This window comes from Fringilla coelebs (assembly GCF_963513975.1).
Source record: "Fringilla coelebs genome assembly, chromosome: 20".
NCBI classification, from domain to species: Eukaryota; Metazoa; Chordata; class Aves; order Passeriformes; family Fringillidae; genus Fringilla; species Fringilla coelebs.
Genome location: NC_140046.1, coordinates 5287548 through 5314510, shown reverse-complemented (window position 1 = coordinate 5314510; position 26963 = coordinate 5287548). Strand labels below are relative to the sequence as shown.

At 42.1% G+C, this 26963-nt stretch overlaps 1 protein-coding gene across 1 annotated transcript; it reads left to right on the top strand.

Annotated features, from left to right (window-relative positions):
* Positions 1 to 4458: 4458 nt before the first annotated feature.
* On the top strand, positions 4459 to 26137 carry CRCP (CGRP receptor component). Its single transcript, XM_084219326.1, has 6 exons — positions 4459 to 4698; positions 7555 to 7591; positions 8865 to 8963; positions 11151 to 11245; positions 18978 to 19035; positions 24656 to 26137. Exons 1-6 carry the CDS (start codon positions 4691 to 4693, stop codon positions 24797 to 24799), a joined length of 441 nt encoding a protein of 146 aa, XP_084075452.1. The 5' UTR covers positions 4459 to 4690; the 3' UTR covers positions 24800 to 26137.
* Positions 26138 to 26963: the final 826 nt, after the last annotated feature.

Genomic DNA, 26963 nt, shown 5'->3' with positions numbered 1-26963 from the left:
CCTGAGCATCACTCCGTGCCCCGCTCCCGGTTCTCCGGGCATCACAACCTGCCCCGCTCCCGGTGCGCTCCCAGTTCCTTGGGCATCATTCCAGGTGCGCTCCCAAGTCCTCGGGCATCGCTCCCGGTGCGCTCCCAGTTCCCCGGGCATCGCTCCCTGCCCCGCTCCCGGTTCCCCGGGGCACGGCTCCCTGCCCCGCTCCCGGTGCGCTCCCGGTTCCCCGGGCACCGCTCACCTGCTCCGCACGCAGCCCCGGCCGCTCTGTGGCTCGCTGCTCCCCGGCCCCGCTGCCCCGCTTTTACAGCCCTCGGCTCGGGGCTGGCGGCTCGGCCCGCCCCGCCGGGGCGGGGTGTGCCCGGGGCCGGCCCCGCTCGGGTCCCCCCCGGGTCCCCCGTGTCCCTTCCCACCCCTGCGCTGCGGCTCGGGGACGGGGGATGCTTTGGACAGGGAGGCTTGGGAGGGATGCTCGAGTGATGCTTCTCACCCGGTGCAGCTCCTGAGCTGTGGACAGGTCAGGAACATCCTTGGAATGCTTTGCTGGGAATATCGCATCTCTCTGTGTCACACCCCTCTAAGGAGCAATCTTTAATATAAACAGAACTGATCCAGTGCTCTGTGCCCATTGCTACCCCAGCAAACACAAAAAATAGATGGGAGCCTCTTGTTGTTCCCCATCTCTGCATGGATGAAAGTGTTCACCCCACCTGGAAAGATGCTGCAGCCCCAGATTTGGGGCTCCCCTGCTGTCTCCAGGTTGTGGGGTCACCTGAGAGCCTCGGGCAGTGGCTGTGGGGCTTGGACTTGTACTTGTGGCAATAACCTCTATCTTAAACTAATCACACCCTGAGTATCACAGAATGAAGTGACTGATGGAAAGCACAAGGGACCTTTTAGAGTACCAGAGATGAAACTCAGCACAAATTTCTCATTAACTCCTCAGACAGAGCATTTTCTGCAGCCCCTCCACAGAAACCTCAATATTTGCTGCTTTCTCCAAGTAAGCCCCTGCAGTACAATATTTTTCCATGTACATTGTCCAAACCTCTCACAGAGCTCATGAAACATATTCCAGCTTTCTCATCCACATTTTTTGTTGGATTTTCCTCCCTTAATCTGACCCTCTTGTTCTTTTTCTACTCTTGTTCTCTCAGTTCTACAACTTATCCCGTTTTCCTTCTTCCACTGGGAAACCGAAACAGTTCTTATTCCCTTTGCAGTCCTATTCCTTCCTCTTGTGAAATCCCTAATTTTTTACCACCTTTCTTGTCTTCCCCACCTTTTCAAAGTGTCCTTGTCCTTACTCTGGGCTTTGTCAGGAGATTGCCAATGTGTTGTGAAAACATTAAGCACTGGGTTTGTAACTAGAGTGAAAGGGTGCAAATAAGATTTTGCTAGCCTGTGTCTGATATTACATGTGACAGGGGATATTCCATCCACATGGGATCTGTCAGCAATGCCACTGTGGATTTAGCAAACTTCCCAGGGATTAGTTGGCTTGGAGTGCTCTGCTCAGCTCCTGCCCCAGTGTGTATCTAGGAAATTATGAATTCTCTCTATTTTTAGCTCCAACAAACAATAATTATGTTTTTTCTATAATTATCAATGTAGGATATAGATTAATATTTTTATCACGAGAGTGGAAGTAAAATAAAATACAAGCAGAATTCTTCAACTTAAAAATGAACATTGAAGAAGCAGGATTTCTTAAGGATGCTTGGAGCTGGGGAGTTGAACTTTTTTGAGAGGAAAACAGTAAAACAGCAATGCAAAATATACTTTCTAGTGCAAACTGAAAGGCATTCTCATTACTGTCTTCTCCATTTGTTCTGGTTTGGATGTCTCTCCACTTCCCACCATCAACTCTCAGTGATTTATTTGAAAAAGAAAGATTAACTTCAAAATCCTCATCCCACAGTTAATACTGGGGAAGTTCTGAAGGAAAAGTCTTCCACTTCTTTTCCGTTCTGGCACAGGGGATGGCAAATGATTTCCACATCAATATTCCCAGCTCCACCCTTTTCGAGGTGAAAATAAATACTGGAGGGTAAATTGCCAATTCTGCAGCACAGAGAAGTTGAATTAAATCCATTTGAATGTTCTCAAATATTTGAACTTTATTTGTACTTCTGTAATCAATCAGTTTCTCTCTACTATTTCACTTTTTTGCTGGAAGAGTGCAATGCTGAGGGAGTGCAGCTCCAAAGGAGCTTTGGTGGCTCTGGAACTCCAATTTTCATAACAGGACCGTGAAGGAAAAGGATGGCAGAAACAGCTACAGTGCACCTTCTTTTAAAAACATCCTTTTTTTAGCTGTCTTTTTGCTTTGGAGAGAGAAAACAGCTCCATGGGCTGAACGTGCCCTGCAAACAACACCCCATCAGCTCGGCTGACACAGAGCCCTGCTGACATATTTTTGTTCAAAAAACCCCCAACTTTGTTTTTAACTAATTTTTGAATATAAAAGGCCAAAAAAAAAAAAAGGGGGGGGGGGAAGAAAAAAATAGCAGAGGGAAATGCTGAACACAGTAAACATCTTTCATGACAAAGAACACAAATACCCTGCAGATCTGCTGTCAATAGCAAGTCCTGGGCCCCCTGCTTTCAATAGTTAATAGAGGCCCCTCTCTCCCCAAGCCTTACTGGCAACAATCACAATGTTAAAATGTTGACATGCTAAGCACATTTGGAAAAACCCATGTCTGCATTCCCTATGGATGGTGTGGCATCACTGTCTAACACCTAAAGAGCAGCAATTAAAGCCAAAGTGACCTTCTCACCTCAGCCCCTGCCCTGTGGGTTCTCGCTTGATATCCCTTTCATGGTGGCACTGGAGATGGAGCTGAGCCATATTTGTATTTACAGCCTGCCAGGTTTCCTGTCTCCACTGGGAAATGTTTAGGAAGTCTCTATTAGGGGGAAAAAAAGCTGTTGGAAGAGGTGTTTGTGTCATGCTCGTTCATTCCCAAAGCAGCACTCACTGGAAAAACGTGTCAGGAAAGTGAAATTTTGAGGAAAGAGTGGAAAAAAAAGGTGTGAGGAAAGTGAAGTTTTAGGGAAAAGGTGGAAAGAATGTGTCAGGAAAGCAAAATTTTGGGGAAAGGGTATAAATAATTATAATAATTTGCTGCTGGGGGAGAGACATAAAGAGATGTAAAGGATTAAGATTATTGTGTTGAAGGTTCTGAACCCTTAGCTGAAGAGAGTGGTGAGAAGCAGACAAGGATGAGATTTCTGGAATGAAACCCTGACATTTGATTGTCTGGAAATGGACTATTTTCACATGAAACCTGCCATGCTTCCCCTTCTTTCAGGCAGCTGCGTGTGGAGGGTTTGGGACATGGCAAAGCAGTCACAGAGCTTTTGCTGTGCCAGTTTTGGCCAATTTACAAGGCCAGTTAATCCTGACATGAAAAAGGGCAGCATCCATCACATCCTGTGCTCTCAGTCACACCAGCAGCTCTCAGACCTTTCTCCTGGCTCTTTTTTATTCCACAGGACTCCACAATAAATTATTCTGAGGTATAAATAAATTTCTATCTGTGTGTGACAGGTGCACATGCCCACCAAAACTTTTTTTAGGGGTTTTCAAATTAAAAGGGCTGAAAAGCCTTTGCAGTTGGCTTCTAAATTTTTCTGTATCTGGTGATGGAAGTTTCTGGAAAACTGGGAGCTGCTCCTTGCCCACTGTCCTGGCACTGGAGACTGTTCCTAAAGCACTGCAGTTTGCTCGTGTTAATCTGAATTGGTTTAGGATTTGCAACACCCCAAGGAGAAGAAAAGGCTTAATTTTGGTCGTGGAGAAAACAGTGGCTGGTGGGTTTTGTGCTGGAATTGCAAGGCAGAGGTTGTGGGCACAAGGATGACCCATTCAGTTCCCTAAATCCATAAAAGGATCTTAAATCCCAGCTGCAAGCAAGAAAATACATCTGTGTGACACTCCTTAGGGAGTTATATGAATTTTTCCCTGAGACATTATGTCAAAATTAAGGAATTAATATTTCCCTGGCCAGGTAATCTTCCTTGCTGTTGCCACTTGGATTTTCAGCTGTTTGCACTCATTGAAGTGTCACTGGTTTTACTGAGGATGAAAAGAGCTCTTGGAAAATTTAAGAGCACATGGTTTAGATGGGAAAGAGTCACAGTGACAGCTGGGGAAAACACGGTGCTGACGAATTTGATGGATGCATGTACAGGTGCTTTAAAAGACAGCAGGAGCACTACACAGCTCCCTCAGCCCTGCGGCACTCCGCACGCGGTTAAAGATTTGATTTGTCAGTACTTTCGCCATGCTGGTTTGCCTTCGTCACAGTTAATAGCGGCTAATTGCCAATCTGGATGATTTTGGAGAAAAATTGCATTTTTTTGTGTGATATATACACAAAAACTGTGGTAAGAGACACGTTCCCGTCGCCGGCATTGGTGGTTCAGTGGTAGAATTCTCGCCTGCCACGCGGGAGGCCCGGGTTCGATTCCCGGCCAATGCAGCTGACCTTTTCCCAGTACACTTTTTTTTTTTTTTTTTTTTTGAGTTCCTTATTTCTCCTTCCTTTTCCGCTTCCGTCGCAGCCGCCAAATCCTCCTTCAGCTCCACCGGAGCTCGGCCCGCTGCTCCCCCGCCGTGCCCCGCCAGGCTGCGGCTGCCCGGGGGTAGCGGGAGGATCCTCGGGGAGGCCGCGCCGGGGAGGACAAGATGGAGGTGTAAGGAAGGGCCTGAGGGGGGAGCACAGGGCACGGCCGGGCCTCAGAGCCGCCCTGCCGTGGCCACAGCGGGGCTGCAGGGCACCTCAGCGAGATTTGTGTGGGGAAAATCTCCGTGTGGCTGCATCTCTGTGGGCGTGGGGTGTGGATCCGTGAGGGGGTGGAAGGGTAAAATAAATCCGTGAGGGTACAATAAATTCGTGAGGGTAGAACGAATCCTTGAGGAGTGTGAGGGTGCAATAAATCCTTGGTGGCTTTTTTGCCCCCAGCAGTGAGTTCAGGCATTCTGGTCAATATCGGACGGGTTTATTTTATTAAAACTGTCGGACAGGCTGTTGGGGTGAAAGGCAGCGTGGCTCGGCCTGAATCCCACTCTTGTCACCTCCTGTCCCCTCTTGCCCCCTTCCCGCTCCCTCTGCCCTGTGAGAGGCAAAATGGGAATTTTTCATTATTGCCGTGAGCTTTGTGTAGGAGCTGGAAATGCTGGAGAAGGAAGAAACCTGAGGGGTTTGTGCCAGCGATTGCAAACGCAGTAAGAGAGTCAGAATTTTGGCTGGTGGCCCTTTTAGGCCTTCTTCCCATGTGTTTCGGGCACAAAATGAGAGGATTTGACCTGTTTTGAAGCTTAAAATCTCACAACTTCTGTGGAGCTGGTTTAATTTCTTGTTTTCTTTTAATTTTAATTTCTCAGATGGGTGGTGGCACTCATGGGATGTGTCCCCCAAAGTCACTGAGCTCCTGCAGCCCTGTACTCCAGGGATGCTTTATTATCATTAAATCTTCTCTACTGTGAGCATGAAAATCAGAAGTTGGTAACAAATATTAAACATTTCCTGAAATACAGGTTTGTATGACAGTCTTAATATTGCAGCCTGCAGAGAAATGAGCTCTTCTGGCTGTTGTACACCGAGAAAAATGCTTTGATACCATTAATAAAAAAATCTGTGATACTTCTTACACATCCACTGAATTTTTACTAATCATATTTTGCCTCCTGCCTGATTTGGAAGGGAAACTTTGCAACTCTCCAAGTTCTTACTATGGATTTTTCTTACCAGAATTATCTGTTATTAGAGAAAAGAACTCTCAGAAAATAATGTGGTTTAAATATACAACACATGTGAAGCAGCAGACTTAAAAATATGAAGTGTCAGTGATATTTCCAAAGGTGTGATGCCCTTTACTAAGATATTTTTTGATATATGCAGCCCTACTCAAGAGGATTTTGGTTTAGACTAAAATTTGGGCAAATATGAGCTATTTAAAGGTGTAAAAAGTGTTTATATTTTTGGTGTTACCATGAAAATTTTTACCTTTCTGCTTAAGTCTTAATCACATAAAAATTAAGCGAAGTGTTGAACTGATTGCTTAAAAATACACATTAGAATCCATTATTCTGAATTCCTTGTTGCCTGACTGTAAAATTGGTGAGTCAGGACCGAAGGAAATTTTATTTCTATTGCAAAAGTTGATCAGTTTATAATTCTGGTGTAAAAAAAATAACAAGTCTTTTTCTGAATGGCAAAGTGGATTGGAATGAAAAAGGAAAGAAGGAAAGCAGTTTCTTAAATAATTTCATTCTTAACCCTTGATTCCGCAGCCTCATTTGCATGGCCGTGTGTTTCATCCTCTTTCAGCCGAAGAATTCCATACGTAATTCTCCCTATAGAATGTCTTTGATCCGCGGGGATTTCTGTAGGGCCCTGCTGAATGCAAACATTCTGAAGACTTGCATTTACCTCCCAACAAAAGCTATATATGGTTTGTAAAACATGAATGAAAAACTAATGCGTGCCTGAGCTCACTTGCTGAAGTTTCACTCGGGTCAGCGAAATGGAAGTTGAAGTTCATCTCAGCGTATTTTAGAAGGTCCTTTTCATTTAAAAACAATGCTAGAACCTGTGGAAGTTTGTGGATGCATTTACCATTTGAAAGTGATGAACGTGACAGTTCTATTCAGGCTGTTCTCGGTGCTTAACAACACATTGTACCTTTTTTTGTTGTTTTTTTTTTTTTTTTGCTTTTTCCTAAGCTGCTGCACAGACCTGAGAAAGGCCTTTTTTTCCTTTTGTATGGAAACTTTCTGTTGTTGTGGCTACTGACTGCTCAGCAGAATGTGTTGTTCAGGGAACAGAGGATGTTCTGGGGCAGGTTTTCTCCCTCTTTTTACTTTAAATATACAAATTTACAATATCCAGGAGGAATAAAGGCATGCTCTGCAGTCACTCTGCCAGCTTTGGATAAGGATTCTTGTTTAATGGGTACTGAGGAAATGGAAAATGGGAAACTCAGCCTTGCCTTTTTAATATAGGAACAGGCACATAAAGATGGGAAGAATAAATAAAGGAAATGCAGGAAATTGGTGTTTTTTTCACTCAATACAACACATAAAAATTAAAGCCCTGTTTGTGTCTATACACACACACACGTGTCCATGGTACCAAAATACTCAGGGTGCTCTTGACTGATAAAGAAAATAGTGTTGTAATCTGAATTCTTTTTCCCATCAGTCTTTATTTGAGTCAAATCAGTGGCATTTTTTCTAAGGAAGAAGCAAAGCAATTTGGTTTGAGTGTGTGAATTCGGGTGAGTGAGTCAAATAGGGCAACTGAATGAAAGGAGTGTGTTGTACAAGCGTGTTATGATTTGTGCAAAATATACTCAATATTTATGTCACAGTTTAACTGACAGCATGGAAAATATTTTCCAGAGGTGGCAACTGTAGAATCACCAAAATAAGATGTCTTGGGGTTTTTTTTTAAACTTTAAGTTCTTTTAGTGTCTGTGAGTGGGCAAAGAAAAGCTTCAAAGAGTTCCATTTGGAACATAATTAATTGTTTTCATTTTTCCTTTTAGAAAAGATGCAAATGCTGCATTGCTGAGTAACTTTGAGGTAAGTTTGTCTTCATTCTGCTTTTAAAGCAGCAATTCCAAGCTGTCTTCAGTCCCTTGTTTAATCTTTGGAAGCTGAAACCTGGCAGTAGCAGTCAGCAAAACCTGCAGGGGATTTACTCTTCCTTGCATTCGGTTTGGTTTCAAGAAAAAAAGCCTTTTAAAGAAGATTTGGAAATGGTTTTGCTAGTAATGGGTGCTGTAGTATTGTTTGCTTGGTCTTGAGATTATTCTAAAGTGGGTATTTTCCTCTCTCATTTTAAGAGGGGTAGAAAAAAATGTTTAATTTAAGCCAGGTAATGGAAATATTTTGCTTTGCTGATTAATTTAATTTTTGGAGCAGTTTTAATAACCCAGGTGGTTTTTTCTGTGTTACTGTATTGCTGAAGCTGCTTTTTATTGCAGCTGTTTCATTCTATTCTGAAAGTAATCTTGAAGTGTTTTATCCTGAGCTGCATCTGTCTGCAAACAACAGAGCAGCCCCTGGTGAGTGGTCCGGAGGCATCTGGGAAGAGCTCTGCAGAATTTCCTCTGAGAAATAGAGGATACCCTGTCACCCAAACTGCTGTTCAGTGCCTGGCAGTTGAAATAATGTCCAAAAAATAACAAATAGGATTTTTTAAAGTATTGATTCCCTCCAACTGCTGATCCCTTTCCATTTGCTCCACTCCCCAGTGGCAGTTCCAGGGGATGCTTTGCACACAAGTTCCATCCCTGCACATCCCTGTGAGCTTCTTGTCCTTTTGGGTTTGTTGTCAAAGCTCACAGCCTGAGTTTGATTTCAGCATTGACAGGTGTTCCTTTTCCATGGAGGTGTGAAGTAATGGAGGGTTTGTAGCTGATTATGTTCATATTTCTCACTGTCTGGAAATGTTTGGTTTCTTATTTCTCTGGACTTGTCAGTTTGTAATTCCCTGGGCTGGATCTTGAGTGAAGCCAGGTAAAAATGAGGGGATGAACAGTGAGAAGTGCTCTGTTGCTTTGCTCTGGGTATTGACTCTGGATATGCTGCAAAGCCTGAAGCAGAACATCTGAAAAAGTTCCATTCATCTGTTTAAGACAGTCACAGCTTTTAAAAAACAATTTACATCCTTATTCATCACTCTGGGGCTGAAACATTTCTCATTCTAGTTGTTGGTCCATCCACCAGAACAACCAGACATTTATTTTTGTTTGGCTGATAGGAATTTCCTGTTCATTTATGATTTCCTGCTGGAACATTTGTAGGTAAAATGCTCTCAGATGCTCTAAACCTCTTTATTTTTTATCTTTAGGTGTACCAGTTACTTACTGATCTCAAGCAGCAGCGTAAAGAGAGTGGCAAAACCAAGCAGAGCTCTGGGCAGCAGAATCTGAACACAATCATGTATGAGGTGAGCAGCCCTGGGAAAATCCATTTACCAGTTAGCTCAAGGTGCAATAATTCACATCCTTAGGGCTGTTTATTGATAATTTGTTATCAAATTTCCCCTCATTCAAACCATAATAAAATGTTTTAATAAAATCTGCCACTTTTCTGTGGTCAGGTTGTAGGGTAACTGTGCTGTCAGGGCAAAGTTAGGCAGCTGCTGTTCTTAAAATCTATAAAAGAAATTCAAAATTTCAAATCCCCTGGTTTTCAGCTGTTTAGTTTTGTTAGGATTTTTTTTTTAATTCTAAAAAGTCCATCCTGTTAAGACACAGGGCAGAGCTTGCTATCATCTGATGAATTTGTGATGTCACCTAATGTAATAATTAAGATGATGATTTCAAAATTGAGGCACAGATTACATGGTATTTTTTAATTACCAGAACTAAATCAATAATTCCCAGCCAAAACAGATAATCTAAATTGGTTTTTGATCCAAAGAAAAGCCAAACCCTACAAACAGATAATATCACTTGGATGCCAGGTGGGGAATTAACATTTCATCCCTTCCTGGGAAGGAATTCTAAAATCATGTAATAAAAATACTAACATTTAAAATAAATTAGCAATTTCCCAGAGCCTTGCAGTGGGAGCCATTGTGTGTGTGGTGCAGAATTGCATGAGCAGCACCATGACTGACAGGCAGCTGAAAGCACTTTGCCTTTGCTTGCATGAGTAATTCTGTTGAGCCCTGAAACGACTCATGTGGATAAGATCTGGCCTAGGCTTTGGTTTTGTTTTAGTTCTGGCTTTGTTTGAAAAAGGTACAGAGGCTGTCATTCCTAAGCCTTGCATTCAACAAAATATAGGGGCTTACCAAAAATGGGAATTAAATCTTCATGGAGACTGACAGTCTCTTCCTGCACCTCTGGGAAACAGCTGAGGAAGATCCTGTAAGTAAATTTGATCAGGATGCACCTGAAATTTTGAATTGCTTTGTTATTCTATGTGTTCAATACCTATACGGTGCTTGGGGGTGTAGCTGGTGTCAATTCTGGGTGGATTTTCTATGTTTGACTGAAAGAAAAGCAGAATTTGATTTTATAGGATTGTCTTTGGGTTTCTTCACAAGCTCCCTGCAGACTTGGATCCACTGGCACTGAAGTAACTCCATAAAAAGAGCTTTGTTTTTCTGTATTTTTGGCTTTCTCATTGATTTGAAATTGCCAGAAAAAAGATGAACCTGGAAGAGAAATTACTCCTGTGAAATAATTACATTACATGACAACATTTCATTTCAATCACTGGTGGTGAATAACAGCTTCATTTAATCTGGAAAGGTCAGACAGGGCTTAAAGAAAGGAAAAAGAAATTATAGTTATTTCCATATCTTCATTTTGGGGTTTAATTCAAGCAACAATAAATATTTAGGAGGATTTTAAGTCACTTCCAGTGAAAAGTCAGCTGTGAACTGCAATTTTTGTGGATTTTTTTATCAACAAATTGTTTTTTTACTCAGTTCAGATTACTCTGTGTAATGGAATTCTATTATCCACCAGCTCAATGTTATTACTGTAAATAAAGCAAATAAATGGAACATGCTGTCAAAGTTAAGGTTGGTAGGTGTTACATGGGAAAAACTGATCAAAATTTAATTGTCTCAATTAATTTTTAATAGCAAAATACCCTTCTAGATTTCATAACAAGCCACTTAATCTGCTTCTATCAACTTTAAATTGCCAAAAATGCAGGTGAAGGATAAAAACAAGGATAGATTAGAGATCTTAAAGAGGGATCTGGGCTGGCAGTGAGAATATTCCTGGCACTGGGCACATGAAAACTTGGGTTTAGGATGAATTCAACTTTCCTGTGTACTTTTAAAAGACAAAATCCAAACAAGGAGCAAACCAAGGTAGCAAATATCTCACAAACACTAGAGAGTTTTTTTTAGCAAGCAGAGCTAAAACTCAGTCCTTTCCTGTATTCTTCAACTTGCAGTTTTGTGCTTTGAACAGCTCAGAGAAAGTGAATTTCCAAACCTGAATTGATTTTCCAGTTTTTCTCAAGACTTTCCAGAGTACTTGTTCCATACACAAGTGGTAAAACAAGTATTAAGTAATTAAATATTAATTAATAAGTAATTAAATATGTTATTAAACAAGTCTTAAATATGTATATTAAATAATACATGTTTTCTTTCTGTCCTTTGCAGACACTGAAGTACATTTCAAAAACACCCTGCAGGTACCAGAGTCCTGAGACTGTCAGGGAGTTCCTGGTAGCAATGAAAGACCATAAATTAACCAAGTAAGTGGAGCTGTGCATTTGAACAGGAGTAAAAACTCAATTAATGCTGACAGACTGATCCCTGTGGACAGTGTGATGATCTGATTAATGGGTTTTAAGTATTTTCTGCCATTATTTAAATGCTCAGCCAAACATATTTTCTTTCACTTGTGGGTATTTCCACTTTTATGTGCTGTTTGTGCAGGATCTCTGAGATCTACACTTCAGTTATTTAAATATTGTATCAACCAAGCCCCTCCTCCCCAGCAGTTTCCTGTGAAGCTGAACATCCAGTTGTTATTTTGGAAGTTCTGCCTGGAAGGTAAAAGATTTCCTTTGCAGTTCCAAGACTCCAAGGGCTTTTTTCCCCTCTGTGAGTGCCTGTTCTTGAGGCACATAATCCTCTTGGAGCTCTGCAGAGCGGGAGGGAAGCCTGATGTAAATAGAAGTGGAATCAGCTGGCCACTTGTTTGGATAGCTCTGATCACTCCTGACTTCTAAAGCAGGAAAAAACCCAATATTTAGTGCTTCTAAATGATTCCTCCTTCACTTCAGAGGAGGAGTTTTTCAGACACTCAGTGTGTTTTTATTCCCTGGACGGACTCCCAAGCAGTTCATCCTCTGGGAAAGAGGCTTTTCATTCATTTTGCTGTGCTACAAAATGCCCAGGGGGAGCTCTGGAGTGGTGCAGGGAGGTTTTTAGGCTGTCCAGAGGAGGGAGAGCAGATTGGCAGCTTTTTGTTAGACTTTCAGTGCCCCCTCTCTACAGACAGGCACATCCAGGCCAGCAGCAGCTCTGCACAAAGGGATGCTGCTCCTTGGGAATTCTGGCCTGGAATTGTGCTTGGAGTGCTTTCTTTGCCAGGTCAGTAAGTCAGTGTTTAACCCTCCTGGAGCTCATTTTATCCAGCAGGATATTCATTTATATATCCTAATCATTTTCTGGAGGTGTTGAAGCATGGAGAAAAGAAAATTCTCTGCAATAAAAATACCAGAGGTGTAAAGAGGTGGTAATATGGCACTGAGAGGTCTTAAAATTGGCAGCAAACATTTCTAGAGTAGTAGTGAGCATCCTTCTCTTCTGGTGAAAGTGTAAAACAGCCTTTCTGAAGGGAAATAAGCTTTGCTGTCAGTGCAGGGCAGCAGTTTAGAAAGAACCAGCAGAGAAGGATTTTTCAGAGGAACTCATTGATGTTGGTGTAGAGCTCCCATTAAAAATCAAAGTGTTTATCTTTATTTAAAGCTCATTTCTAAATTTTCCAGGTAGAATTTGACCAGGACCTGAGGGTTTACTTTTAGTGTTACCACTTTAGGTACCTTGACTGCAACTGCTCCCCTGGATGGGATCTCCTAGAGTGAAATACAAAACAATTTAAATTCTAATAGAGAAACTTCCAGCTATGGATTCTCTGTCTCCTACAGTGCTGAGCACTTTTGTAGAAGCTCTACCCAAACATTCACCTTCCCACAGCTGCTTGTTCAGTGAGCTGGGAAGGTTGGAACAGTTACAAGCTTTAAATGAGCTTTTGGACTGTTCCATTTTTTATGGATGCTCTGAGGTGCCTTTGGGGTTGGGTGTCATCCTGTGTGTCCTTTTCCTGAGACACTGAAGCAAGGAAATTATTCCCAAATCATTTCTTGTGCAGCAGGATGAGAGTGAAGAGCCAGCCAGTGGTGTAGGTGACAGATTTACTCTGTGAAAATTCACATTTGTTTTGTGAGCATCCTGTACAACTTTTATCTGGTAAAGAACTTCCCAACTCTGCCACATGCTTTACAGAATAAGACCCAGAATTGTTTTGTGTGACACTTCTTTTTTCCTGATCTTTACCATCTTTTCCATTGTCAGGGCCCACCTGGCAGCCCCTTCACCCCAAACCACAGAGCACAAGGGGTGCAATTGCTCTTTAAGGCACTTTATGTTAAACCACTTAAAGCAGTGATGCCTCCAAGGCAATTTGGAGCTACCTTTGGTTCCTAACCAAGGTCATTTCAACACTGCTCCTCTTGTTAAATAAAAATGCTTTGATGGTTTCCATTCTGTGGGATGCAGGTGGTGTTTAGGGATTTCATCCCAGCTGTGTGCAGAGAGCTTCTTTCCCTTGGAGAGGAAAGACCTGCAGTGTTTGCTCTTCCAGGACCTTGTTTGTGTGATCCCTGTAATGACCTTTCCTCCCACCAGGAGTAATGAGCTCCAGACTCTCTTTGCTGCTTCCTTTCTGGGTAAGGTACCCCAAAATGTGCTCTCTGAGCTGCTCAGACACTGTCTGTGCTGCTAACAGCTCTCTGCAGTGGCTGATTAGATTTATTTGTGTTAATTGGGGTCTGTCCTCAGACTATTCAGTCTGGTTAAAGGGTCAGCAACACCCCATCACCCCAAACTGCTTCCCTGCCCTTTACATTCCTGTCACGACTCCACCTCTAATCAGAGGGGAAACAATTAAGCAGCGTGTTTATGCTCTTAATTAGGCTTAGCCTATTTCCTAATACCAGGACTTTGAAGGCCAGGATTTGCAGCCCTGCCTTGGGCTGTGCCATTCCCTGCCAGGCTGTGATTGCTGCCCTCAGCACTAGGCTGTGCTCGTGGATGGGAGAATCCCCAGCTGGGAGGAGACAGCAGCCAGGGAAACACCAGGAACTGAGGCACAGCAGAGCTTTGAATCAAGGGAATTCTTATTTTTTCTTCCACAGCCCTGCAGGATGTCAGGCTGCATGTGATGTCTGTGCTCCAGTGAGAGAATTGGTAACATAATTCTGGCAAATTCTGCAGTTCCTGGAAAATCATCTCAAATCCTTCTGTTATCACTGATTTTTGCCACTCAAAAAAACAGGTTAACAGACCAGCATCCATTTTGTGATGGATTTGTCTCATTAGTGTTACAGACACAAAAAAAGCCTTCCTAAAAGACAGATTTTAAAAAAATCAATTTTAAAGATTTTAAAAACATCAGTGTGTGCAAACAAATATTCCAGAGTCATTCCAGAAAGCTGCCTTGCTAAATGGAGCAAATTCAAAGCCACATATTTCACTGATACAGTTAAGGTGTGGCAAAACAGTTTTTCCCATAGTTTTTAATAATTACTTTGATAAAATTCAAACTGCAGAACTGAGATTTTTTTTAAGACTACAGCTCTGAACCCACATAATGAATTTTATTATTACCTTGTTGAGGCCTCAGGCTTTGGCTGAAGCTCCAGTTCAGTGAGCCATGTTGTACTTGGAAATAGAGTTTGCCACTAGCAGCTCATTTTCCAGTCTTAGTGCTGGAATGGCTTCATATTTGTAAGTTATAGTGAATTGCATTGCATGAAAAGGACATTTGTTAAACTAGAGTTCTAGAATTATGGTTCAGTGAAAACTGGCTCTACTTGTGCTTCTTCCTGCCACTGATAGCCTATCTTGCATCTAATTTTGGGATAACCAAATTTCCAATCACTGCATATTATTATAACTTAAAAATCTGCTCAGGAACATTGCCCTTTTTGTCTTTAAATCAACACAGTCAAGGAAGTGTTGAGCTGAAAATCTTCAGTACTTCTAGAAAATATTTTCCCTCATGACTGCCAAAAACTACAACAGATACAAACCTCTGCAATATTAAAGGCTGAAGGATTTGCTTTGTAATTTTTGTCTCCTCCAGAGCTTTCAAAATGAATATTCAACAGCAAGTCAGCATCGTGCTCATTGAACAACAGCATCATTTAAGAGATTTTTCTCAGATTATTCTCAGCTTTTCCAGTGGGAATCCTTGTGGAGAATCACAGCACCCACTGGGGCTGTGATTTCCCAGTTTGGGGAAATCCTCCCTCAGCCAGACCCTGTGCTCAGGACTCGGGCATTAAAAGTTGCCATGGTTGATTGAGGACCCTGGGATTTATATTTCCAGCAGGAATCAAAGCCCTGGTTGTGTGTCCAGCTGTTACTTTATGGTTTTCCTAGTAACCCTCAAACATCCATTCCTGAGGATAAATTTGCTTCTGCTCAGGCACAGATGTTTGAAGGGTTTTTTTAGCTCTCTGTGCTGGATCTTGGCACTGTTCTCTCCTAACCCAGACCTCTTGCTGGAAAAACACTCTGGGAGTTCAGCAGATTAAAAAAGGGCAATACCAACACACAGAGGAGATTTTGGTTAAAATATAAACTGCAAAAGTTTGCTTAGTGCTGACAGAAAATGATGCATTTTATCTGAATTTTCACAAAAGCATGCAAGTATTTGTATTATTTTTTAGAATGGATGTATCAATGTAGGATTGTGCTGTCTGTGATCTTGAACATGACCCAGAGGTGGTTTTTGTCCTGTAGAAATATTTTTTAGGTTGGAACTCAACATCTTCACTTCCTCCAGCACTCTCCCCTCACACAGACCTCAGACCCCTTTTCCTCCCCATAACTGCACAGGTTTTTGTCCCCTGCAGCCTGAGCTTTGTGTGTGTCCCCAAACCCACCCCAGAGCATTTTTTCCATCCTGGAAAAGCTGCTCCTGGCTGCAGCTGAGCCCCAGGGCTGCAGGATGTGGGCTCAGCAGGAATTGCCATGTTGGGATTTCTCAGCAGGCAGGTCCTGTACAAGTCTGCAGCACGGCCCATTAACTCTGATTAGTGGGATCTTGCTTTTATGGGAGAAAATTGCTTTCTCTGTCATTCATCTTTTGTATGGGTTCTCCTCTTGAGTGAGCAGCTTTCGTGTTCCAAACTGGTTCTAAAATCCAGGCAGAGCAGGGAAAATGCAGATGCTGAAGTTTGGGGGCAATGAAGCTGAAAATGTTCTTCACCTTCTGTTTGGATGAGTGGGACAGCTCCCATTTTATTTAACAAGCATCAGCGTGCCCTGAGTGCTGTAGGAAATGTAAAGATAAATTCATGAGAGCAGAAAAAAGTTAATTTTACTTTTTAGCTTTAATGGAGCATGAACTAAATTCAAGCTCAGGTCTGTGCCCAAGCCAAACACTGCAATCAGGTCTGAACCTAATGCATGGTTGCCTTACTTAAAGCCAATCTCTGAAAAGGTGGTTATTCAGGTTTTAATTTGTGTGGGTACTATCAGGAAATTCCAGGTACACAGAGAGCCTGGTCCCAGCAGTCAGTCTGTGGGATCAGTGTTAAAAAGGTGCAGTGGGTACTGAGCTCCAACTCAAACCTCTGCCTTCTGCTGCTGCTGAGGGCTGAGCAATCCAGTTTCCTATTAAATGCATTTTAGAGACATTTTGGGAGTGTTTGTTTCATGGCTTCCCTCATAATTACATATTACTATGTCTAAAGATCCTTATGTTGGGGTGTTAATTAGTGCTTATGCTGCACAAGCAGTTCTAGATGAAATATGGCATTTATGCAGCTTTTGGGGCTTTTTTTTTGCACCCTGCTGCTTGTCCCTTTGTGTTGTTCTGCATCATTTTCCAGTAGGGAGCTTTGCTGATCAAAACCAGCCGTGAAATCCTTCAGATGACACATCTGAATGTGTTAATCACTGTCATTTCTCTCTCATTCTTCTGTGCACATTTATAAAAACTACAAATCCCCTGAAATGATGCTTTTAGGATCTGTTTGGCCTGACTGTAAAATTTGTGTCTATCCCTAATGAATTGGAGTGCTGTTCATGGCTTATGAGTAAAAAGTCTTGGAGAGGTGACCTTTTTTTTGTTGTGCCCTCTGTTTCTTCAGGAAACACCAGCAGTTGCACTAATTGATTGTTTTAGTCACAATGTGTAATTGGTGTTAATTTATTTCTGCTTGCTGCTGTGCCAGTAATCTTCCTGTGATAAACACAGCTCTACCTGCTTGAAAAAAGTTCTGGCTAAATCAGATTTGCATTCTTCAGCTCAGGCATAAAGTGGCTTTTGCCATTTGATCCTCTTTATTTGGCTCTGGGGTTTATATTTCAAGGATATTACTTTGAAAAGAAGAGAATGAGGAAATTTATTTAATAAAAGTCAGATAATGTGCTTTGTGTGGAGGAGTGGTGGAGCTGGAGGATTGGGATGTGTCTTGCTGCAAAAGAGAAGAAAGAGTTGTTTGAGAAGGCTCTGAAGTGTCATGTGAGAGAAACTTGGGTAAAATATGAATTCATCACAGTCTGTCCTTGGAAGTAGGGCTGGGGGAGGAGGAGGAGGGAGGTTTTTAGGGGAAGGAGCTGTTGGAGAGCTCTGGAAATTGAGCACCAACATTTGCTTGGCCAGGGGGCAAAGCAAAGAGCACTGAAAGCACCAGCTCTGCCTCCATCAGGCACCAAAGCAGGGAATTCCCAGCTCTGGAGGAAAAATCCTTCAAAACTCCAGCTGAATTGGCCAGGTTTTTATAGAACAAAGGTATTATTTAATATTCTTTCCCCAGCTCTGCCTGGCAGTGCTGCCTTTAGCTTTGCTTTTACACAAGTGAGTTTGATCTCTCCTTGATTCCTTAAATCACCTGCTTTCCATGTCAAGGATTTGAGTGCTCATCTCCTGTCATTACTGGGGTTTTATTCCTGATGTTTATGACTCTGGTAGATGGCAGCAGCTGTAAACACCTCATCTGTCTGCCTGGAAAGTGCTCTGAGTTCAGAGCAGAATCCAGCCTGCTCTCCATAGCCTCATGTTGGAAACACCAAATGGATTTGAGTGATTAACATGGGAAAACAAAGGAGGTGGATTCCCTGCTTCCTATAACCAGTGAAAACATATTTTATCTCTCCAAAAGCAAAGCAAACTAATAATAAATAAATAAATATGAGGACTTTTCTGGAGCTTTCTGTTAGGGATTGTTAACACATCACAAATGCTGGATTGAAAATTCATAAGCTTTTCTTCTGAAGCTGAAAGTGGTGATGAAAACACACATTTTAGCTGGATCATCCAGCAGCCCGTTGGCAGAGGCCTTTTGAAATGAAATTATATCTCTGAGGTATCTCCAGACACACAGAAATTGTTGGTTGTAAACATGGAGTGATCTGTGTTCTCTTAAAAGCTGTGAGGTTTCCTTTCTAAAATCCCCCAGGAAAAACCCTCCAGAACCAGATTAAATATGCTTTAAACCCTCCAGAAACAATTTAAATATGCTTTAAACCCTTCAGAATCAGTTTAAATATGCTTTAAACACTGGAGAATCCATTTAAATATGCTTTAAGATACCCTATAGTAAAAAGTCAGAAATGTTCAGCTCACCATGAGAATGGTTCAGCTTTATTAATGCTGAAGATGAAACATCTTTTTTAAGGAACAGATTGCTCCATGTTTTTCTCTCTGAATGGAAAAGCAGATTTTAATTTTGTGCTTTTTAGAAATGTATTTCTACCTTGGAGAAGGTAATAAATGCCAAGATTCAGTTTGAACAAATTGTAGTTCCCTGCTGGAACTTTGTATTTGCAGTGAGCTAAAAGAATAAACCAGTTGCTGCCATTTGATGGGACTGTAACTCCTTAGCTATGAAATTGTTATGGTGGCTGTGTGTTCATGGCAGAAGTTTTGGTCTGCTGAGTTGTTTCACATTCCTGCAGAGCTTTAACAAAGCAGCAGTTAATTAATGCTTGCACAGTAATGATCTGAGGGTCTCTGCTTGCCACCTTAGGCCAACAGCAGTGTGGCTGAACACAGAAAAGTCCCCAAATTATTAAAATATCCAAATTATGGCCCTTCAGCCACACTGCAAACCCAGCCAGGATCATTCCTGGCAGTGACATTTCATCCCTAAGTGATCAGGAATGTGTTTGCATCACTGCAGCCATTGAGGGCATCCTCAAACCACCCAGTAATGTGGATTTTCTTCACTCTGCTTTTACCAGGGCAGAAAAGCTGCAGCTGCTGAACCACAGGCCTGTGAGTGCAGTGGAGATCCAGCTGGTGAGTACCAATGCCTGGGCCTGTTCAAAGCTGAGCTGGAAGCAGCTTTAACCTTGGAGGTAATTGAATAATTGCTTCCTCATGGGCCAGTGATTGAATGGATCCCTTTATTTTATGCACATTTTACATCCAGGGCTTCAAATCCACTCAGCTTCCTCTCAGAGCCCTCTCAGACAGATTCTCCACCTCTCTTTGTTTCATTTAAAGTGCCCAATGCAGACATTAAAGGTGATTTATGAAAGTGTTGCAAATAGGAATATATTTAATATTTTTGCTGTGCAGCTCTGTGATGAAATACTTTATTTTTTTACATCTTCCCTGTTTTAAATGTTTTTTTGTTACACTAAAATCAAAAATTCTAAAATGCAGTAATGCAGGATGAGAAATGGGTATAAACTTTCTGATGGAAATGAACCATTGTCAGTCTAAGAATAATTCAGCTGTAAAGAGGGATTGTCAGTAAATAGAAATAGATGCTTCTGTTCTCTCAAACATCTCCTCAGGAGCACAGACCCCTGTGGTAATAAAGAGATTGTTACACTCAGGATATTATTTCAATAAAGATCTCTTGCATTAAGAACATCTGTTAGCAATCTTCCCCTGGAACCAAGCTGAGCAGGAACAGCATCATATTTTGCTATTAAAAAAAAGGGGCAGGATTAAAGAGGGACCAGTAGGACCATTTTTGTTCTGTCACCAAGGAGCAGAGATGAAAATGCTGAAAGCATCTCAGAAGAATGATTCCAGCTGAGGAGGTCAGTGTCCACCAGCAGCCCAAGCAGGAGCTTTAAGTCAGTCAGAAAGCACAATTAGAGCCTGTCCCACACCTTTGGTAGCTTCATATGCTTAGACAGATTGATTTTATTGCCACCTGCAGGCTTTTCTTCCCTTCTTTAAATGCAGTCATTTTTGGGGCTCTCAGGTGACTGCATGGCTTTGTCTGCCTCTTCCCCCCGTCCTACTTTCATTGTTATCCTGCCTACATATAAAATAGTATATAAAAATAATATATAAATATATATCTTTAAATTAAAAGACATATATAAAATATAAATATATAAAATTAAATTAAATTCTCTCTGAGTGGAAAAGCAGATTTTGAATTTGTGCTTTTTAAAAATGTCTTTCTACCTTGGGAGAATTTCATACTTATAGGCTGGCACATTGTCTTTTATACTGGAAAATAATAATGGAAAATATTTTGGAAAATGAAAGATCTTAAGGGGATTTAAAAGTTTATTTTCTCAACAATGTATTTTGCCTTGCCTTTAGTTAATTATCTCTGAGGGACATTAATTCAATTATTCAGTCTTTTACTTCATTTCTTTTTTAATGTGTTTTTTTCCTATTGATGTGGTGCTGAGCAGTTTCAAATCACTGCTCAAAGGAGGAAATAACTGTGATTTTCTCATCAAACATCTCCCTCCCCCACTGGAGGTAAATTATGTGCTTGATTGCTTTGGAAATGATCAGAGCCCCTATTTCCTTTATTACTGTACTTAACTGATTGTCTTTAAATCTAATTCTTAGCTTATTTATTCCAATGAACAATAGCTTTTAACCCACAGGTTGTTCTTTGGTGCTGAGGTTTGTTGACCAAATGCTGAGAGAATTTTTCAGTTCCTTCAGGACTTTTTCGGGTTCTTCAGTGTGGCTTTATTTATTCTTCATTCTTGATTTATTGTTATGTCTCAGGAGACTAAACCAAATAAACATTAGCCCTGAAAGCAGCACAGGGAGGAGGATGAAGTCTCTTAAATTCTGCTTTTATTTGGGTAAGCACAAAAGATAGGTATGGTTTGAATTAAGGATGTTTGTCCTTGTTTCTCTGAGTAAAAAAAGGAATTTAGACAGTCCTGAGTGATTTTGTGCTTCCATTTGTCTGTGGCACTGTGAACATAGGTTTACACTTCAGTTTATGAATAAACACTTTAATCCCTGGGATTATCTTCATGGGCTGGCTGTGAATTTCTGAGAATTAAATTTGAGCTGCAGGGGGAACGTGCTGCTTTTAGTTTGAGCTGGGAGAATTTTCTGCCAATTAATTTATAAAGTTTTCCTCTTTGATTAGATGTAGAAATTAAATGGGAGCATTGCTGATTTTATGAATATATTGGAATGAAAATTGAGTAACAAAGTGCTCTAAATTGGGTGAAATAGAAATGATTAGTGAGTCCTGAGCTAAGTGATAATCACATTTCTCAGGTAGCACACACTGGGTGTGGCTATGAATGACATTGATGTGCTGCAGCAAATTTTCCTAAACCCCTGGAGTTATTTTGGGGCAGCACAGCCTTGAATGCTGAAAAGCAGCAGTGACAATTATTTATCACATCAGGGGGCTTTTAATGCAGAAATTGTATTTCTGCCACACTCCCCACTTCTGCTCCTCACCCAGATCTGCAAATATTGAGGCCAGCAGCACTTGGGTCAGAAACACCCCAAACTTTGGTCAGAAACACCCCAGACTTTGGTCAGAAACACCCCCAAACTTTGGTCAGAAACACCCCCAAACTTTGGTCAGAAACACCCAAACTTTGGTCAGAAACACCCCCAAACTTTGGTTAGAAACACCCCAAACTTTGGTCAAAAATACCCCAACTTTTCACGTGGCATCTTCTGAGAGGGGAAACTGTTCCCATTAGGGCTGAGTGGCACTGCCAACATCAACATCTGAGCTCATCCCCTCCCTTCAAACATTTGCATTTTTGTTTTCTTTACTATAAACTTTGCATTCCTGGCTGCTTATGGGCTCAGTCTGGCTCTTGAGTAGTTTCAGCCAGTGCAGGGCTTTTGGCTGGAGATTTTCTCCAAGACTGGTAAAATTGCTGCTGGAAAAGGAGACACCTGAAGGCAGTTGGGGTTTTTTTGCCTCTTGGGCTGCTTTTTACATCTCATTTCTCCTCTCAGCACCATATTTCTTAGTGCTCTCAGCATCAAAGGTATTTTTCTTGCAGCTGTAAATCAGAGGCTGTGAGAACATCTGCTGAATGTAGAATGAGTGACCTCCTGTTCCCCTGAGATCTGTTTTCTTTCAGGACAGTTTCATTTGCCTCTTTATCTACATGCTGTCTGGGCTTAATTTTTGAATTTTTCCTTTTGGCTTGTTGCTTTGCTGCTTCCTCACTGTGTATGTTGTCATAAATCATCTCAGGCTGTTTTTTCCCTTCCTGAAAAAGTGAAAAAAAAATTGATTTTCACAGTTTGTGCTTTTGAGCCTTTGAAATCCCAAATAATATCACAACAAAATAAGGCTGAAGCATCAACTTGAGTAAGAAGCTGTCTGTCCATCCTGCTAAGTGTTGATTTGTGTCTGTTGGTGATTCCTGGGAGCTGCTAGAGAGGCACCAAGAGGTGAATTTTGCTGCAGGAATTGAAGGAATTCCCACTTCCCTCTGGATGTGTCAGCAGAAGGGAATTTGGGAGCTCCATCCCCTCTTCAGTGCAGGGTCTGGCATCTCTAAAAATGCTTTTCACAACATGTTAATGAAATCACTTAGAGCATCTGAAACACCAGAGCTGATTTTCTTTCATCAGCTTCGTGCTCAGCTGGGATTTCTGGGGCTGCCAGAGCAACCCCCAGAGCTGCTGTGTCTGTCCCTGCAGTGTGTCAGCCTCGTGCTGTGCCACAAAAGTGACATCAGGGGGATTGTTCATACTGGGAGTTGGGGCATTACTCATCTGGAGTCACTGGGGAGCAGGGAAGAAAACAGGGATTAGAATTCACATGTTCTACCTTAAAATCAGGAATTGGGAAGAGCTGATCAGAAATCTCTGGTTTTTGTTTGAGTTCTGATGTTATCAGAGCAAGCACCTAAAGGAGAAAGTGGAGGGGGAAAAAGGGAGAGGAGATATAGATAAAATTAAAATGGGAAGAGGGTTGGACTTTATGGCATGCAATAAATCAGATCTAAACAAGGCCAAGTGCTATTTTCTGAGGGATGGTGACAAATCTGGGAGACATTGGTTCAGTCATCCTACCTGGAGTCATCCAGGTGTCCAAAGCACCTGGGCTGGTTCTTTGTGCAGCTCCTGCTCCCACAGCACCTACCCCACCTTGAAAAAGGAGTGTAAGAGAAATGAATAACCCCATAATCCAGTCTAAAAGCCAGGCTGATAATCCTCTGTGAGATTTAACAGCAAAGGTCAGCTGGAGAGGAGGGATTTGTAAGCAGCACTGGCACCAAGGAGTGGGTGGAGCAGATTTGATCATGGAATCACAAGCCCAGAATGGTTTGGGCTGGGAGAGACCTGAAAGAACATTTAGTTCCAGGGACATCTTCCATTTGCACACTTGGTGGTGTGGTGCTGATCCTCCAAGGTGTGCTGAGAGGATTCCCTGTGGGAGTTGCTGGCAGGAATCAGCTGCCAGGGGCTCTCCCAGCCAGGGCAGGAGGATTTGAGTGTGTGTGAGCATAGGGAGTGCAGAGGAGCAGCTGCTGGGAAGCTGAGCCAGGGCTGCTGTTCAAGCCTGTGTCCTACAGTAGTTGTTGAGCTTGGAAAGCCACTCCACAGGGATTTTCATCCTTTGATGGGGATAGTCCCCAGAAAGTCATTAACAAATGGAAATTCAGTGTCTGCCTTTTGCTGAGGAGTGGATTCTCTGTGTCTGTGCAGATCTGTGGATGATGCTGATGAAAGATGATCAGATTGTGCAAAGAGGACTCTGAAGAAAAACAAAAATGAGTTGAAGTCCCATTCTGCTTTTCAGAAGGCATCTGAAGAGCTGGCAGTTTACAGCTAGAGCTGATTAAACCTGCATTGACTTGGAACCATCATTACTATAAATCACTCCTCTTCAAAGACCATTTTCAAGGACTTGCTGTAAAAAAAAGAAAACTCAAACCCCACAATCCTAATTGGTTTCATTTGTGTTTGAAGAGTTCTTCTGACTTGCTTTTCCAGTCCTCTGACAAGCTTTTTTCCCTTTTAACAGCTGCCTATAAATTAGGGCAGTTGTTTTACTGGTAGCAGTGATAGAAAAGCTGCCACAGCTCCACAGTGGGAGTAGGTCCCTAATTAATCTCCTGGAATCATGGAGTTGAATCATGACAGTGTTTTTGATGTTGCTCAGAGCTTTTAAATGTCTTTATATCCAGGAGTCTCCCAATCCAAGCAAATTCCAGTGGAGTACAGCTGCTGTAGGATGAGGTGGTTTCTTTCATGGGCTGATAATTTCCTGCAGGTACTGGATGAGATGCCAAGGTCCAGGGAATCCCTCTCAGGATATCCCATGAAAACACAGAAACTTGGGAGAAAGATCAGGAAAGTGGGGCTGCATCTGAGCTAAAAGAAAAGCCTGGCTCAGGACAAGGATGTGGAGGTTGAGGGAGGCTTTAGGGGAAGCCAGGCTGTTCCCAGGGTGGTGTTTTCCTTGCTGTAAGGAAAGCAGGATCTCATTACACAGTGCCAATTGTCGTGCTGAACAATGGACTTCTTTCTTTTTTTTTTTTCTTTTTTTCTTTTTTCAAAATATTCCAAGAGTTCTGCTTTGTAAAATGCTTTTGTGATGAGCTCAGGCTGTGTCTTGACAAAGTCTTCCCTGCTGAGCTGAGTCCTTCTCCCTGAGGGAGGAAGTGTGGATTTGATGATGCCAATGGGGTTTTTTTTGGACCTGCAGATGGTGGAAGAAAGCGAGGAGAGGCTGACAGAGGAGCAGATCGAGTCCCTCCTGCAGACAGTCACCAACATCCTGCCAGGGGATCCAGAGGAGCAGCACAGGGACTCAGCAATGGCAGCAGAAGACAAAGGTGACCAGGCATAGCAGGCAGCACTTCCAGAAGAGAACCAGCTGCTGTTAGTCTGGCTTTGATACCAGTTCAATCCTGTATTGGACATAACTGTAAAATATATTCAGATTTTTATGATTTGGAGGTGATGAGGGAACCAATTGTTCACAAGGAAGCAGGGAAAAGGACACTATTGTTTGGGTGTTTTGTCATAAACGGGGGTGGCAGTGCCAGGGTTTGCTGTGGAGCAGCCTGAGGAGTTCTGGGGCTCAGCATCTTCGGGGATTTTTCCTTTCCCCACGGAATCAGCACAGCAGTGCTGCAGTGAGAATTCCTTGCAGAAGCTTTGCAGTGCAGAGCCAATTTTGGGGCTGTTTGCAGAGCAGAGATGTACAGCAGCTCCCAAATCTTGGCATTATGGAATTGAGAGGATCTGTTGGAGGGCAACTCAAGGATGTCTGATAGTCCCTTCTAAACAAAAGAGATCCAGATTCAGCAAATTGCACTGAACCAGGGAGCTGGGGGGGTTGAAGCTGTGAAATCAAAGCTGTGAGTGCCCAAACAGCAGAATATTGAGGTGTCTCTTTGCCCTCTGAACATTTATTGCAATATTCACACACAGACAAAGCACTCCTGAGATGGAGGAATAAATGAGGCAACACTGAGCTCTTGATCTGGTTTGGAAAAATGAGAGTCAGGCCTGGATGAAGCAGAATTTCCTGAGCTTTTTTGTGTGATGAAGGATTTCAGGATCAAGTATTTCATGTTGAAAGCCTTTGTGATTATAATAAATCGTTTGTGTGTGAATATCCACACAAAGTCAGCCACTGGTTTAAATTGTGGCTGCAGACCATTCTTTTATAATTATTATGATGTACTGGAAATAGAAATAAAATTTTAAGTACATCCTGGGTGTTTTGTGACTTACAGACGAGATCAAATCACAATATCTGGCTTTTTTTTTTCCCCCCTCAACTCTGTCATGGGTTTATTTTGTGTTTTTATGCAGAGAATTTGTGCTTTCTGAGCTTCAGTTGTGCTGTGTATGAAAGGGACTGATAAATTCCACTGTCTGGGGGATTTGTCATATTTGTTTCCATGGTATTTAAGCTTCTTTGATGTTTGGAGAGGAAAGAAAATTATTGGAAAAATATATTTGTAGCCTCTTAAAGATCATTTATCATACATTAAATGCCTTCCAAGGCTGGAGACTAAAGGTACATTTGGACTGGGTTTGTTTAGTGTTGGAGGGGGAAAGTCCTTGGTGGGTTTGTGATACTTCAATGTATATTTTTCTCTCCAAAAGGGAAAGAAAACGAGAGATAAGTGGATCATACCATGGAAGGACACTCAATTAATTTCAAAATTAACATTTTTATCACAGCAACCCCTGATGTCGTTTGACAGGCTGCAGCCTTGGGCTGCAAGTGTTTACATTTTGATCTGCCCTTTCCTAAAATGAAGTTATTGAGATTTGTTCTGAACATATCCAAAGCAGCTGGAAGCAGACTGTAAATATCTTCAGCCAACAAGAACAACTCAACAGATCCCCAAAGCTGGGTGTTCCATCTTGGGAATTGATTTGTTGCTGGGCTGGATTTTTGCCAGCAGCTGTGTGCTTGTGGGGGTGCTGTACAGGATGCAGGAATTCCTCCTCACTTGCTGCTGGAGTGAACCTTTCCATCAGTATCAGTTCCAGATGTTAACAGCTGTTAGCCCTCTCTAAATCCATCCGTGGCTTGTAAACAATAATTCCCCTAAAAATCCAATGCTGAACAACATTTGAAAGGCTCTGGGCTTGTGGCTTGTGCACTGCATCAAGAAATGAGTTTTAAACCTGTAAATTCAGGTGAGGATTTACTCTGAGGACAGGTTTGAGTTGTGTTGTTTGATCTTTTCTGGGTCAGAACCCCCAGATCAGGAATGATTTATGGAGGGCAGATATCACCTTGCTGATGTGACACCACTTCCCAGTGTCCTGAATATCACACAGAAGATCTGCCAATCTCTCACATTGCTTTTTATTCCCTTAATTATCCCCTTAATTAGCCATTCCCTACCACAGGAGATGGACCCTCCTAAGCTTGGAACAGAGGAGGTGGCACTGAGTGGCTCTGGGGGTGCAAGAAAGGTAAATGTGTGTTCTGAGAAGAAACTGAGCACTCAGCACTTCCTGAATCTTTAAGAAATGGATGTTGC